The 16,158-nt window shown below is 43.7% G+C and overlaps 1 protein-coding gene across 4 annotated transcripts in view; it reads left to right on the forward strand.

The window, feature by feature from the left end:
* Positions 1 to 16,158, forward strand: part of LOC147707339 (ribonuclease H1-like) — a 687,926-nt gene that overhangs the window by 419,787 nt on the left and 251,981 nt on the right. For 2 of the 4 annotated variants that reach the window (XM_086926382.1, XM_086926383.1), the window contains one exon: positions 2,365 to 3,429. The exons of the other annotated variants lie outside the window; for them this stretch is intronic. In XM_086926382.1, the coding sequence (XP_086782508.1) occupies positions 2,365 to 3,290 (926 nt within the window). In that variant the 3' untranslated portion in view covers positions 3,291 to 3,429. Of the gene's footprint in view, positions 1 to 2,364; positions 3,430 to 16,158 lie in introns of those variants that run through there. 4 annotated transcript variants of the gene reach the window in all.

The following is a 16,158-nucleotide window of genomic DNA, read 5'->3' on the forward strand; positions in this document are numbered from 1 at the left end:
TGATCACAACAGTCAAAGTGCAATGCTAGTGTGAGGGAGAGTCCATTATGCCAATCCTAAAATCAAATTCACTGATGAACCCTAATTATCAGCAGTATACAAGAGAGCAACACAACCCCCCCCCCCCGCCCCCACACCGATAGCACCATGCAAACAAGTTATATGCTGAAATCTTTATTTTTTTAATCAAAAAAAGCCCCCAACACTAGAGCTCCTTCACATCCTGGTATATGTCACAGCTACTCCACACCCAGTTCCGGGAGAGAGCAATAGGCCGTAGAACGTGTGTCACCCAATCATGGCCACAGTCCATGATAAATACACCAGTCCAAGGCGACAAAAAGAAAGCCCAAGCAACAGCCGGGGAGAAATAAATGTACCTTTTACGCACAGCAAATGTACAGGGGAGTAGTAGACGAACCTGATGGCAGCAGACAGATCTGCCAAGGGGGGTGCCCGCGCCCCACCTCTTCCTGGCGCAGGACGGGCCCGACCTTTGTGGGACTCCCACCACACGCTTTCAATCGCTAATGCCCGTCAGGTGCATGTAGGGCCTCCTCCTCTGGCGCTTTCAATCGCTAATGCCCGTCAGGTGCATGTAGGGCCTCCTCCTCTGGCTGCACAAACTTGGGGCGCCTGGGACAAATGAAGATCCCTTTTCACCATTTCAAACCTGCCCTAATAGAATGCTTCTTTTTGGCTAATATTCATGAATGCTGTACCTGGGTCTGAATGATTTTCTTGAAAACTATTTTACCACCATCTCCCTTTTTTTAAAACACAAACTATGATTGACGGGGACCAATAATAGTATGCATACTTCACAAGATTAGGTGCATTAGTTGTGACGGCCACACACTGATCTAGATAAATTAGATGAAAAATGATTAAGGGGAACCCTGTCCGGCACAGTAGCTTTCCCGGAGTGTCTCATTTATATAGCCTTTGGCACCTCAAACAGTAGGAAGAGCACATTCTTTCTAGGTGCTCATGAATGTTCTTCCACATGTATATCTCCTTTTTCATTATAAATGCCAGAAAAGTATATGACCCAGTGCTCTACTTTGATTCTCATTTCTAAAATAAAGTGACAGGCATTCGGAACGGATTAGCATTTATAATTCTTCAAAAAGGACAGTGAAACTTATCAGGGCACACGCCTTTGGCAGATGCTCCCAGACCTTAGCCCTGTTAATTAACCGCTTGCTTGAACTCTTATACATGAAATGACGTCATCTTAGTTTAGAAGGGAACCCTTTACTGCACAACATAACTTTTCGTTTACTTTACTACAGAATTTATCAACACATTTGTTGATGTAAAGTTAGACCACTTTATCATAGGGCCTTTCAGTGCACCAGAAATAGTTACCCAAGTTGAATTGAAGGCAATCAAAACCCGCATATGCTCAATCTCCTCCTCTAAACACTAATATATATTCTGGAAGAAAGCTACCTTCTAGCTTTAACATTCCGTCGGGATCCAGAGTACCCCATCTTAACCTTAAATCACCATTAGTCATGGTTTCTACTCGTGGAATAATAGTTGCTTCATGAATTGCACCTAATAGCCAATACTCAAATGTTTGTGGCCACTAATTTGGATATAATTGTGTAATCTGAAATCCTGCCCAGCTCATATAATGTGACTAAAGCATAGTTGATAATGCTAGAACAATTGCTAACAGATTAAATTGGTAATAACTTCTGATGCAGATAATTGCGATTAGCATTCATTAAATTCAATTTTTTAATACATTGTATAAAGCCTCCATTCGAGTATCAACTTTCCTGTGCTCGGCATTGAAAGTAGCTGTAGAATTGTTGGAAGAATCTGAAACCAAAATTATAACGCAAGATGACCCAATGGTAGCATGCATCTGTCTCACTGAGATCCTCTAACACTTTCTGTATATGAAGGAATTTTATTAAAAAATATGTAGAATTGCTTCTCCTTTTGTACATCCACATGGCCCATACAATCTGGCAAAATACTTTGATGCCCTTTGCCCCAAAATGCTTTAAAGCACACTTCTGTCCCATGAACAATTGCCCGTCTTCATTGTTTGTGTAATTGGTAACACTGTATGTCTCAGATGGACATTCAAAGTGTACTGCAAATCCTGTATTGATCACCAGCTACTACTGCTGCTTTCTCATTTAACATGTGCACAGTGTCAACAAAAATATGATTTCGTAGTCTAAAGTCATTCAACATCATGTCTCACAACTGTGATATAGTATCATGCCAGGCGTAGTGTGGTTTTTGCCTTTCTTTGATATGCAACATATGTACTTTATGTTTGAGTCACATCATGTACCACTGTTGTGTGCCCTGACAAATGTTTGCATGTCCCCTCCATAGGGCAAAGTTCTGAGAACCAGAATGTGCCTTCCTTGGGCACAAGTGAAAGGGACACTCAACTGATGGCCACACTACAGAATACCATCAGTGAAGAGGAACTAGATGATGGGGATGAAGATCAGACAGACTGTAAGGTGGAGGGCCAGAACCCCAGCCTAGTGAAGGTGAAAGATGAAGCCTCCCATGGGAATGTGCAAACTGGCGTGGGGACCTACGGAGGAGATGAGATTGATGAACGTTCCCTGGATTACTGCCATAGCACAGTTCCTGCACATTTAAGACATTCTTGTCGTGCACCTGTGAATGTGATAAAAGGGCAAGTTGGAGGTGGCCTTGTGCCCTGTACTTCTTTAACCTCTGGGACACCACAGCACAGGGCACAGGAAAGTACTTCTACACATGTTTGGGGGAAGGGTGCAGAATCTCTGCTGGGGGAACACAGACAACAGCAGTCTCTCAATGAATCCTTTGAAGGGGATGAAATGACAAAGCATGAGGAAATGCTTCAGGCTGTGAACTCCATTGCTCAGGGCCAGTTGCAGTTAATTGCTGTGGTTAAGGAAATGAGCAGCACCTTCCATAAGAGTGCCAAAATGCAAACTGAACAGATCAGGGAGATGATCAGTGTGATGCATGCTCAGACCAATGCCATTCATCAGTCCCTGAGCTCAAAGGTCCCCTCTTGTAGCCCCATTAGCAGTGTAGTAACACCACATAGTGAGACTTTCCACCCACCCAAAACAAATTCATTAGGACCTGGCCCATTCACTGCCCCCTTAAGTGCTTTGCACACATCTCTACAACAGGCTCCTACACCAGGTGGATCCGTTATAAATTCCCGTCCACAAACTCTGTCCCCAGAGCATAGACGGAGCAGCCCAAGAATTTGGCTTCAGAGCAAGAAACCGCATCCGAGTGGACAATAATGATGTCCACTTAAACACTACCTGACAGTTCCTTCTTAAGGCTTTTGTATTTGTATTTTACCGTTACTATGTGATAACCCTGTTACCCTTTTAATGCCACCCTCCATTGTTGTGATACGGATTAAAAATATTTTTTCTAGCCATGCCGCATGTGTTTTTTTGTTTGTAGTAACATGCCATATGACTTCATGGTGGCTAACACTACTGCTGTATAATACGTGTATTTGTTAAGTTGTATGACTGTCAGTAGCTGGTAACCAGCCTCTGGTTGCGTCTATTACAAAAAGGTACCAAGTTACTATTGACAAATTGGCCTCCCATGCAGCCTCAGCTGAAAAAGTGCATGTGTTAGGTTTATTTAAATGTGTGAAAGGTCTGTTGGGTTAACTGGGTTTGGAGACATTTTAGACTTTCCTGAAGAGATGTGTTATTTCTCTAAAGCAGACATCTAGAGGAGTTACTGGGAGTTTGTCACTGTCCAAATGGTAACCCAGTATACCAGTATAGAGGAACTTTAACATCAGAATTCCTAGATGTAAAATATTGTTCTTACTATGAGTCTACCATTGATGAAATCCCTCCTCCCTTGGCTTGCTTGTAAATTGGACATCCAGTTCAGATTTAAGACTCTACCAATGAAGCAGTTCTGTAGTAAGTGGACATCGGATTCTGGTTGAGGATACCTTTGCCCGCATGTCTGTAGGCAGTCAAAACTATTACCCACATATTATTTTTCTGTCCGATGTATCGTACCCAGAGAGCAGAATTGGTGGTTCCACAATGCAGGAATTTGGGCACCAGACACCACATAGACATTTCGAATTTTTTTAATTGTTTTTATATATACTCAATTTATTTGTTTTATCTTTTTATAACAACAGTACAGCAAACATACATTACAACAGCTAAAAGCACGGGCCCCACGTGATAGACCTGTCCTGCTAGATTTCTCTTTACTCCAGGGTCGTTATTCAGTTCACTAATGTCCATCAACACTTTTCCTCCTGCTACTTTCTATCTCGTGGCAAGGGTGACCAAATCTATCCCTGTTCTTATGATAATTTCCCCTATGTTCACCCCCAAATTCTTATCCCATTCTCCCTATATTTTTTTCACATTTTTTCATGCATCCACGCACTTAATAAATTTCCCTTTCCATCCCTTTTCCAAATTCCATACCAGTTATCCAGTTTTGATGTGTTGGACCCCTGCACCCCAGCTCTGCACAGTGTCACTCTTCACGACTAGACAGCTAATGTATATCAGTTGCTTTGATATCCTAAGTAGTCATTTGGGTCCCATACCCCCAGAAGTGCCTGCTTTGGCGTTAAATCCAATGGTAACCCTGCTGCTGCCTGCAGTGATGTTCCTGTCGCCTCTCTGTACCTATTTTGTACAGTAGAGTGTGCGTATATTGTACTCTGTCTATAATCTTTATCTAAATCAATCTAAAACCCTTTATTGCCACCAGTGCAGGGCATTCCAATACCACTCCCCAGTCATCTTCCTCTGTAAGGTCCTCAGGGAGATAAGGTGTTTCTCATGAATGTGCCGTAGGTTAAGGAGATACATTTTTTTGGCAACTCGCCCATCCAGAAGTGTGGACTCCAGGGGAATGGGGGTGGGGGGCTGAGGGTAGGAGTCTTGTGTTTTCTCTCCCATTGACACACATTCCTTAAGGATGTGGCGTAGTCTAGCATAGTTTAGCCAATGTTTTTCTAACATCTTTTATTTATTTGTTAAGTGTACAAAGGGGACCACTCCATTGGCGTCCCACACATCAACCAAGTGGGATAATCAATCCCATCCCAGTCCTGAAACCCCTGTAATATAGACAGTGGCTGAAGTCTGGAGCCCTCCCACAGCGATATTTTAGGACTAAGTCGGTGCTGCCAGCCCATTTCCCTGATTAAAGTTTTCCATATGTGCACCACTGTCTGTTTTGCCAGTAGGTGCTATTTTTACTACTTACAGTGAGATGCAAGTAGCTCTGCATTCCCATTTCTGCCCTATTGATTTTAAAGGCCGGGCCCTCCCAGTCTGTGTAAGCTCAGTTGTTCACTACACTGACTTGTGCGGCCTCATAATATTTTCATATATTTGGCAGGGCAATACCCCAATCATATTTTGACAGTGGGAGAACTCTCAGGGCTCTCCGGGTTTGAACTCCTGAGCAGAGTTCAGACCACTGTGTCTCGCCTGGCAAAATCCCCCCTCTTGAATTTTGTATGGGCTATTTTGAAGGATATATGAAAGCCTCGGGAGTGCCACCATTTTGAGCATCGCCACACTCCCCAATAATGAAATTGGTAGTGATTGCCAATGTTTCACTTCCTGTTCTAATCATTTGAGCTGGGGTTCTTGGTTAGCCTCATAGAATGTGTCTTAAGTCTGGGTTATCCAGAGATCCAGATATTTAAATCCTGAAGTTTCCACCCTTAATGGTAGGGATAGCACTTTCCTCCCACCCCTAAAATATTATATTATGTTTTGTAGAGATGTTCTTTTTCTATTTCTTTTTACCATATTTTTAACCTTTTAACGGTTTACCTGCAGGAACATGTGCAATGACTTCCATGCATTACCAGGTGCACCATCATGGTTTTAAGCATTTGTTACTCTTGAATGCGCGTAAGACTTTAATATGAGTCTATCTAAGACCTTTCACTGAGATGAAATAACAGAGCAAGAACTATAATTGGGCAGTCCCAACACTGAACACAAGAGATTAGACTAAAAGACCTTGTTGTTCCAAAGCTATTTCCTTAGTACAAGCTCTGGAATCTATTGGTTAAGCAATTCTTAATGGGCGATATCTGCAAGACTCTTCTCCAGAATGAACTCATTACACCAAGTTCTCAAATTCTATTTTAGATTATATGCTAGTATCTCTTCTGCTCATACAACAAGTGGTATCTTTCAGAATACAGAAGACAACTAAAAGTGATCACAACAGATAATACAAATTAAGGCTGAAAATTCTTTCCATCAAAAAGCGCCTTTTATTCCCGGAGAACTTATAACAATCAACTATAGGAAGCTGATATGGTCGTAAGATACACAAGCAAGAATAAAAGATGCAGCAGAAACTATAGTCAATGAAATTTTCAATAAGGACCTATCAAATCCAATAGTAAAATGGTCAAATTTCACTGAAAAGTTAACTTCTAATCACCAAATAATTAGGAACGTAAAGTTGACCAGCAATAAATACAACTTGCATGACCAAAGGAGAATCAACATATGTGTACATTGCCATGCAATTAAAACACAGCGGAATCGACTAAGATTAGTTAGATTTCCCTTGAATGAAGAATACAACAGAACTTTTAATGTTATAAATAAAAACTACAGAAGGTCAGTATGGAAAGAAAGAATGAGGAGAAAAACCTTTTTGGGCGCAAGTTCTATTTCTTTTCAAGAAAAGAAATATAAGAGATGTCTGGCAATTGATTAACAGCTTAAACTGATCATCATCTTGAGCAACCAGCTGAGATGTTCCAGAAGATATGTGGGCAAAATATGTGACAGCCCATTTTAAACGCTCTCCTCTCTCTCTATAGAGCAATCTAATGAGAAAATAATACAACGGAACATACAAATTTCGGATTTACGGAGGATCAAATCAAAAAAGTAATACAAATAAGTAGGAATGATGGGACACCTAGACCGAATGGGCTGCCTCAAGCACTTGTTAAATCAGGTATATAATTTTTGTCAAATTAGCTAGTTTAGGTATACTACTACGCATTGCTGCAGGAGACTGTTCCTGACTCATAGAGGGGAGCGATAATAAACCCAATTATTAAGGAGGGTAATAGGCAACAGCCGGAGAATAATTGCCTAATTATCCTGCAAGATGTTGAGGCTAAATATTTAGTAAATTTGCTTCTTACTGAGTTACTAGAATGGTCGAATGATAACAACATTGTCCCTCCTAACCAAATGGAGTTTTTCAAATCTCAAGGTACAGAAACCAACCTGCTGGCGGTATCAATAATAATGGATAAAATGAAAAATAAGAACCAGCAACTTTTTGTGCTATGTGTATTACAGGGCTGCTTCTGACTCAGTGAATCAAAATCTCCTATGGCATGAGTTATCCCTTTGGGGTATACCGCCTTCTTGCTTAAAGGCAATACAGCTACTTGGGTAAGAGTAGGAGATGGAACTAGCCTATCAAAGAAAATTGAGACAAAGCAGGGCCTAAAGCAGGCTGAGTCCTTGCACCATAACTATTGAATCTATTTCTAGCAGATCTCTCGACCGTTCCAGATAGTTAATTCCCACAATCCAAATTAGGGCTCTATGCCCATATCTAATCTTCTATATGCAAATTATGTCATACTATTGAGTCAGACAAAAATTGGTTTACAGAGACTTATAAAGTAACCTTTCATGTATTCCACAAGAAATTATTTGACAGTCCATTTAAAAAAAGAAATAAATATGCGAATTAGCAGGAAAATAAAGAAGTAATGGTACTTAGGAAAAAATTAGGTGGAGAAGATAACTACATATAAATATCTTGGGGTTCTTTTTGATCATCGTGCAACCTTTAAACCACATAAAATAGACCTGAAAGAACCGCTATATAGACTTATTGCATTTTACAAAGAATCCTAGAAGGTCCCAGCTATGCACCACTATTGAAAGCGATTGCAGCAAGGCTGTTACCAGCTATTTCATATGGTAGTGAAGTTCTCCGTGGCAGGATACAGCTCTCTTAAATTTGATCCTCTCCAACGTATAATTAATAAAATAACAAAGAAAGTATCTGTTTTAAAGGATAAGGAGAAATTAGCCATTGGAGCCCATGCCTGGTCAGTAATTAATGACTATGAAAACCTTAAACTTCAACCATACTTAGAATCTGGCTGGTCCAGATAATTGACTTTATGCAGTACCATTTACGCAAACCCTGGGGAGAAGAAAATGAATGGACTAAGGCATCTACAAGAACATGCTGCAAACTTTGCAATAAAGGGCTTGAGAATATCGTCCACAATGAGAGAGAGAATGTGTGTGTGTGTATGCATGTATGTCCAGGATTGATAAAAGAAAGAACATTTTTTAAAACTTCTATTTTAATGACCAGGGAATTCGTACCTGCAGGCAAGCTGTCATTGGGACACGTAATACTTGGATCGATCTGAAGAGATGTAATGTAATGTAATGTCACACTTATATAGCGCTACTATCACTCCAAGGAGCATCTTGGCGCTCAAGACCAACCCATCTGGAATAGGTTGGTGGACTGGAGGCAACTCAGAACACATTACAAACTTTACACCAGTGCCCTACAGGCCGCGTTGGTGAGGGAGAAAATCCATGTCTTCAGGGATTTCCTAAAGTGACTCTCCTTCGACATAAGCCGAAGCTGGGGTGGCAGTTTGTTCCAGGCCATAGAGCCTAAGACAAAGAGAGATTCCCACCCTTTAGTGGCCAATCTAAATCTGGGGGTTACCAAAAGATTTTGATTTGCGGACCTCAAGCAACGTGCTGGCAGATAGCGTTTAAAGCCATTAGACAAGTATCTGGGTCCTTGTGACTGGAAGGCTCTAAAGGTGATAACAAGGACCTTAAATAAGACACGCTTGTGAATAGGTAACCAATGTAGGGTCTTGAGCGCGGCCGAAGCCGATGACCTTCTTGGCCAGCGAAGTACTAGACGGGCAGCAGCATGCTGGACTAGCTGCAGCCTGTGGAGCACTGCTTTGTTGGTACCTGCGTACAGGCTGTTGCAGTAGTCCAGTCTAGATGTTATCAATGCTACTGCCACCGTCTTATTTTTATATGTAATTGGTTCCTTGCTGTCACACTATAAATACCCTTCACGCTTGAATCGAAGTAATGGCATTTGAATTAATTTTGGGGTATCCTTCTAATAACTCTTTGCATTATGCACTTTCTCTCTGGCACTATATTGATGTTGAAGTATGTCACTTACCAAAAAATGATGCTTTGAAATTGACTTTTTAATCGATCTGCCTACTTTTTTTTTAATAGTGTTAATGATTAATGACTCCTGTTTATACTGAGATGTTGGTTTGTTATTAAATTAAATTCAAATACTCTTGAATATTTTTAACTTGGCTCTTCTTGGTTTATTCATGGGTGCTCAATGAGGCTTCGAGTTAGGATAATTTCCTGGGACATTTATCAGTGTTCCGCTTTGGGGAAAATGTAACCAGTGGAAAATCTGTGGATGATCGTGTTTACTTTGAAGATTAGAGGCGGGCGTGGGTCTTTTAGAACCCTTGTGTTCTTGTTTCAGGTGATTGGGTGAAATTGGGAGCAGTCTCTAAATTTCGATAGGTGTATTGGGGAGGTGTTTCGGGCAAGTATTGAGCCTTATTTTAGATTTGATGTGGTAATTTGTGAATGAGATTTTAGAACAAAAGAGGTTTACATGGTTGTAGAGAAAGTTGTGATGCGGATCAAGCAGCTAGTTTTTTTATCTTGTGAAAGTCTGGAGTTATTTGCTTGGGAATTTGGCTTTCAATGTACTGTCAAAGTGAAATGTGTTTTGGCTTTTTTTTATACTGCAGTAGTCTGGGCTCACTTCTTTTATTTGTTTGAGGTAAAGTTTCCTGCAATTCAATTCAAGGACCCTCTTTTCATATGATTTTTCTCAAGTCCGTGTTGCACAAGTTTTTAGTTTTCTCTTGTTCTTATGGTAGCAGGTGATAGGCACCAGGGTGTTGAAATCTTTAGTGAGCGTTCTAATAGGTGTGTTGATGCTATATGATATTGATTAGGAGTTTGATATTCGTTTGGGGCGGGTATTTATTTTTAATGTGTCAGATGTTTTTCTTAGAGTTCCTTCCGTGGACTTGAGTTAGCAAGGGTTGAGAAAATTGTTTTTGTGTTCAATCTATGTCGAATATTATATTATCGATTACTGCAATGGCCTTTTCCTAAATGCCCAGGAAAAAGTCTTGAACAAATTGCAGTCAGCCCAAAACGCAGCAGCCAGAATATTGTCAGGCACCCCCAAGTACAAATCTATTTCCTCGGTAATACGTCAGCTCCACTGGTTGTCAATTAGGAATCAAATTAAATTTAAAGCACCATGTATTGCATACAGAGCACTAATCAACTCTGGCCCTGCATTCCTAAAGAACTCATTATGCCTGTACACCCCTAAAAGAACACTGCGTTCCTCCTTAAACCGACTCTTAACTGTCTTACGGACTAAGAAATCATCATGGGGAGACAGATGTTTCTCAGTGGCCACGGCCAAACTGTGGAATACCTTGCACCCTTACATCAAGGCCAGTCCCTTCCTTCTTACTTTTAGGAAGCTACTAAAAACATGGCTCTTTAACCAGTAAGCAACTATTCCATCAGCCCTGCTCTGTCTTTCAGCGCCGAGACACCTCCGGGTATTTGCGCGCTATATAAATTTCACAAATAAAATAAATAAATAAATAGTAGCTGCAGCATTGCTGAGTTTTTTTGTGATCATGCTCTGGTGCTCTGTGTATTAGGAAAAATTTAAACGGCCACGTTTGGGGTAAAGTTTCATTTAAAAAGGAGGGCTTCATTCACAATCTGCAGCGCATGTGGCGCTCGCTCTGCGAGGGCTATTGTGATCAAAAGGGGACTTGAAGCCCCGCCCATCATTTTCATTGGGTCGGGTCAGCGTTTATGCTAAACGCTGGCTTCCCATTGAAAGGATACTTCTTGGTTACCGCCCTGTCTCCCTTTTGGACGGCTCATCTGGACTGATTCGTCTGCTTCACGGCTGTCGTGAAGCAATTTTTTTATCTATAGGGGGCGTGTAGTGAGGATCACATCTACGAAGTCTTGTTTTCCCAGCTTGTTTGATTCGCCTTTGTCAAAGGCTTCCACGTGTTTATTTTTGCATCGTGCTTTCACTTGAAGTGAAAGCGCGATGCAAATATAAACAAGCGGCTGCCTTGGCTGGAGCGCGGTCCGCTAACTTCAGCGGACGCGCTTGGTTTATGCATGTGTTTTCCGAAGCAAAGCTGTGGGCTGCTACAAGGCAATCAAGGAAGTTGGGCTTGTGCTCCTAGTGTGTCATGGCTGCCAAGGTCTTGTTTTCTCCTCTCCACAAACCTCCGTCAAAGCGGGTGACTGGAGCGTGTGAAAAATGCGTGTGTGCAGCGGAGGGGAAGGCATTGTGCGCCGGGCTCTGCTGCTGAAGCTGCATGGGAGGCGGGAGCGTCAGGGTGCCGGCGGCTTGCTGCTGCTGGAGCCGGGGCACGGGGGGCTGCGTGCATGGCTGCGACCGGGGCCATGAGTTGCCACCCGGAGTTCTGCCTGCTGCTGCTACTACTCTGTGCCCGGCACATAGGGACAGGAGCTGGGCTGCTGCTACCGTCCACAGCTACCAGTATGTGCAGGACACCCTGACCTCCGCGGGACACCAGCAGCCCCAGTCTGCCGCCCCCACCTCCACGTGCATAGAGTTCTTACCCTTGTACCGCTGACCCCTGGCAGCCCCTATGTGGTGCCCCCAGTGTTGTACAAAAGGGGGTGCTGATGGACAGAGCATCTGAATCAATCAAACACTCACACCTAGTCAAAAGATCTGGGTTGACTGGGTGTGAGTGTTTGATTGGTTCAGATGGTCCGTCCATCAGCACCCCCTTTTGTACCGCTTTTTGGCCGCCATAAGTGTGGCAGGGTATGCTCAGACGTGAGTCCCTTGCTCACTTTGCCACTGGATTCAAGCAAGCCGGGCTGAAGATGGCTGGAATGCCAGAAACCGGTCCTCGTAAGCTTGTTTCCGGTCCAGGGAAGGCATGGCTTTGCAGTTTGGGCTGGACTGTTCCCATGAGGCACAGGGTCAGACTGATTTGCATATAGCCATGTCTGAACTGGGGTGGCAGAGTGGACTAAAGAAAGGTGATGGATCAAACCCAGATCTTTTGACTGGGTGTGAGTGTTTGATTGGTTCAGTTGCTCCGTCCATCACCACCCCCTTTTGTACCGCACAGTGTTGACACAGGCAGACTCGCACATCCAACTGTGGCGGCCACAGTGTGTGGTGTCCCCAGTACTGAGAGACTGCCCTAATCCTTGCAGACAGGCAGACCCGTGTATCACTGTACCCTCTCTTGGAGGCAGCCACTGTGTGCTGCCACACACTTGGGTTATTAAGCCGTGCCTGCGCACAGCCTGAGCCCCAGTTTCCCCTGTGTGCTACTTCACATCTCTGACCTCACAAGTCCCAGTTTCCTGCCCCACACATTTAACATAGGCATTCTGTCTGTTCAGCTTAACGCCTCTATCACAAGTTGCCCAGCCCTCTGACAAGGCAACCCCAGTTCAGGTATCCATTTTCTCCTGCCCCACACTCTGACTGGGAGCCCATACCCGCACATAGCTCGGAAAGACCTCTGTGTCCCCTGCACTCCTTGTGCTCAGATTACAGACTGGCTAGATTAGGCTGGCCTCTGACGTGAAGCACCAGGCAGCTCCCATGTGTACAGCCCTCCCCCAGAAATCTTTGGCAAAACCCCCACGCGCCGCTGGACAGGCATCATGATGGTTTAAGGGTTGAATCAAAAACTTATCAACAAGAGTCCAGTATGTACCACAAAACAAGTATTAACACACCATTAGTGTGCACCCCCCTTTGTAGTCAGATGTGGCGCCCCTGCAAGTGCTCCCCCGTTATATCTAGCACAGTCTGCACACACTTATTTTACAGCGGGCAGCACACTTATTGCACACGCAGCTTCAGTTACTCGTAACAAGGACTAATTTAAATTCACTTCTGTGTGACAAGCCACTGTGCAGCAGCGTCCAGCGAGTCCTTTCACAGTCAGTGTTCTGAATCCTCAGATCACCTTTGAATAGCCCACTTTCACTGCGAGTCTCCCTGCCTCGCACCGTCACTATGATGAGACCTCGAATCACCTCTGTATTACTCTGCCAGTGTTCAGCAGCCTCAAATCACTACACAGCATGATGCCTTAAAGTACCATCAGTCACTGTGTGCAGCCACACAGCGACTGCAAATACAGCCACTGCAGCAACCTTAGATTCATTGTGCACCATGTAGTCACTGGGCAGCACCGCAGAAAATCCCCATGCATTGCACAGTCACTCACTGTGCAGCAGCTTTAGATTGCCGCTTCGTTACACAGTCCTTTTGCAGCAGCATCGGATTACCCCTGCATCCCACATTTACTGTGCATCAGCCTCGTATTACCCGTGCAAATCACTTTCACTGTACATCAGCCACAGATTATCCAAGTATCATACATTCACTGCATCAGCCTTGGATAACCCCTGCATGGTTCATCTGAACTAGGCTGTGCCAGCGGCCCCTATGTCTGCTTGTGGTGGCACAGAGCAGAGTGCCCAAGGTGGTATTTGGAGGCATTCGGCGCCCTCTCTCCTGCTGCTCCATTTATGGGGACATCCGAGGTCTCAGCCCAGAGAGTGGGTCCATGTTTGAGTGATTTGTTGGGGGCGGGAAGGGGTTGTTGTGCCTACCCACCTCCGATCTGCACACTTCATCCTGGCTCTCTTCTCTGCATCTTAGTGTGTACGTGATTACATGTGTGCACGTGTTCTGTTGTGCCTCGAGTTGCTTGTCTGTTTGTGTCTGTGTACGTATAAAACTATGTCTGTTTACCCTTATGTAGGTGGCAGTGCCTATGCGGTGTGTACACCTGTGTGTATGTCTTTGTGTGTTTGGGTATATGGTCACATGTCTGTGTGTATGTAATGTCTATGTAGAAGTATCTGTGTGTGCCCATGGTCATGTGTCTGCATGCCTCTGCACATGTTTTTGAGTGAATTTGGCTCTGTAGTTGTGTGTATAAACCAGTATTAATGTGTGTGTGTATGTTTTAGTCAGTGTGTCTCTGCGTGTTTTCTTTGTGTGCCTGTGTATGCATTCATGTATGTGTGTCTGTGAGAGCTGGACTGAGCGCATGGAGTGTGTCTATGTGCATCTGAGGTACTAAGGTTGTTGTATGTGCATGTGCATGTGATGCCTGTTGTGCATGTGATGTCTGTTGTGCGTGACTGGTGAATAGAACATACAGGGCAGCATTAAGCCGATCCCTCCTCATTGATTGTATCTTTCTCCTTTGTTGCACCTGCGTCAAATGTATACATCATCTGCAAAGGCTGCCTGCATACAGTGAATGTCTGCAGTTCAACTCTGTTGTCCATAATTGGACTCTAAATAGCGTTTACCATGGATACGTGTACATTGACCAGTTACTTTAACATGGCCCTAGTTTTACTGTATAGTTGCTAGAAAAGCTTATAATATGGTATAGCACGCACCTTTTTCTTTAGATAATTACTCCACTGCAGACACAACAAAGCCATTTACAATACGAGACCTAATGCATTGCAAATGCTTGTTTATTATTGAATTAGTAACATGGTTAGTATTTCTTTGTTGAACAGCGGTTAAAGTGCCTGCTCTTTTGTCTTTTTCTGGTGTTTTGGGCAGATAGGATGTTGTAGCAGATAGTTAAACTAATAATTCCTCTGCACTAAGAGTGGGGGAGGGTTCCTACCGTTTAGATGTTTGGGCTGTGGAAGCTTGCGTGGAAATGTAAACTTTTTGAGTAGGTTATATTTGGACTTCGATGGCTGTCCTTGGTGCGATTTTACCAGTATGTCGCGTTAGCGGACTCGGGAGCATTTTGTGAAGATGTGGAGAGACGGTATGTAATGACAGGTAGGGTTGTTTTGAGAGGCTCAGGTGCATGTCGTTGGAAGCCGGCTCTGTATATGCTATATCAAAAAGAGGTATAGTGTTCACAGAGTCCAGTGGTACCCCAAAGGTAGGCAAAGGTAAAAGTAGATAGCACCTTACTCCCGATTTGTGGTAGTGTGGGCGAGCACGAATACTCAGAGTAGTGTTAAGCATTTGTTGTACACACTCAGGCAGCAAATGATGTCACACACTCAAAGACTGAACTCAGCCCAATTTGTTTGTATAAAAAAAATATTATTTAATTACATTTATTTTCTAGAACCAAGCAAGCCTGGCACAGGTAAGTGTAAATTATACGTTTCAAGGCAAGCTGAACAATACAAGCAAATTAAATGAAAATGACTTTGTTACAGGTATGTAAATACAGTGGAAATTACTGGTTCGAGGCATATGAGCTGCATATTGTACACCGTGCATAGATCGCCATTTGGTGATGGGCTCGGATGCTTGCACCTTGTTGTTGTCTTGGAAGAGTCTTTTGTAGTCACGAGATAGGTGACTCCTCCTTTGGACGATAGTGCGCATGGGCATTGACTCCATCCTTAGATTGTTTTTTTCCGCCATCGGGTTCAGATGTAACTTCTGCACTCCGGTTCGGCACCATGTTCTCCAAACCTTTTCGACGTGAAAACTATCTTAAGCTCGACGGTATTGTTTTCGATCGCGTGGTCTTCGATGTGCTCCTCAAATCCTCTATTCCGGTCGTCGCCACGGGCCGCTGGGCCTATCAACGCCATTTGGGCCTACGGCTCATGAAAAGGACTTCATTTAAAAAATTCCCCCAGTGTGGAACTAAATTCCCCCACAGGGACCACCACAAGGTCTGTAACCTGTGTCTCTCTCCTTAGCACGACGAGAATAATTGCCAGGCCTACGATCCAAAAAGACCATCCGTGATCGCCGGGCCCGCAACACATCATGGCGCAACGAGCAGCTCCGGTACTGGTGGACATCTTCGATGAAGGCCCTGATGGCCCGGAGGAGGATTCTGAGGATCTGGAAATTGTGTCCAAAGCAGACAACTCAGACTCAGACGACCACATCACTCCTGGTCAACGAGTGAGTACAATTGCCCCTACCCCAACCTCACCTGAAAGAAAGAAGGCCTTGGTCAAGACTTTGCCTGCTGGCCCCAGTCGCAACTAA

The sequence above is a fragment of the Lissotriton vulgaris genome, chromosome 6 (assembly GCF_964263255.1).
Source record: "Lissotriton vulgaris chromosome 6, aLisVul1.2, whole genome shotgun sequence".
Lineage (NCBI taxonomy): Eukaryota > Metazoa > Chordata > Amphibia > Caudata > Salamandridae > Lissotriton > Lissotriton vulgaris.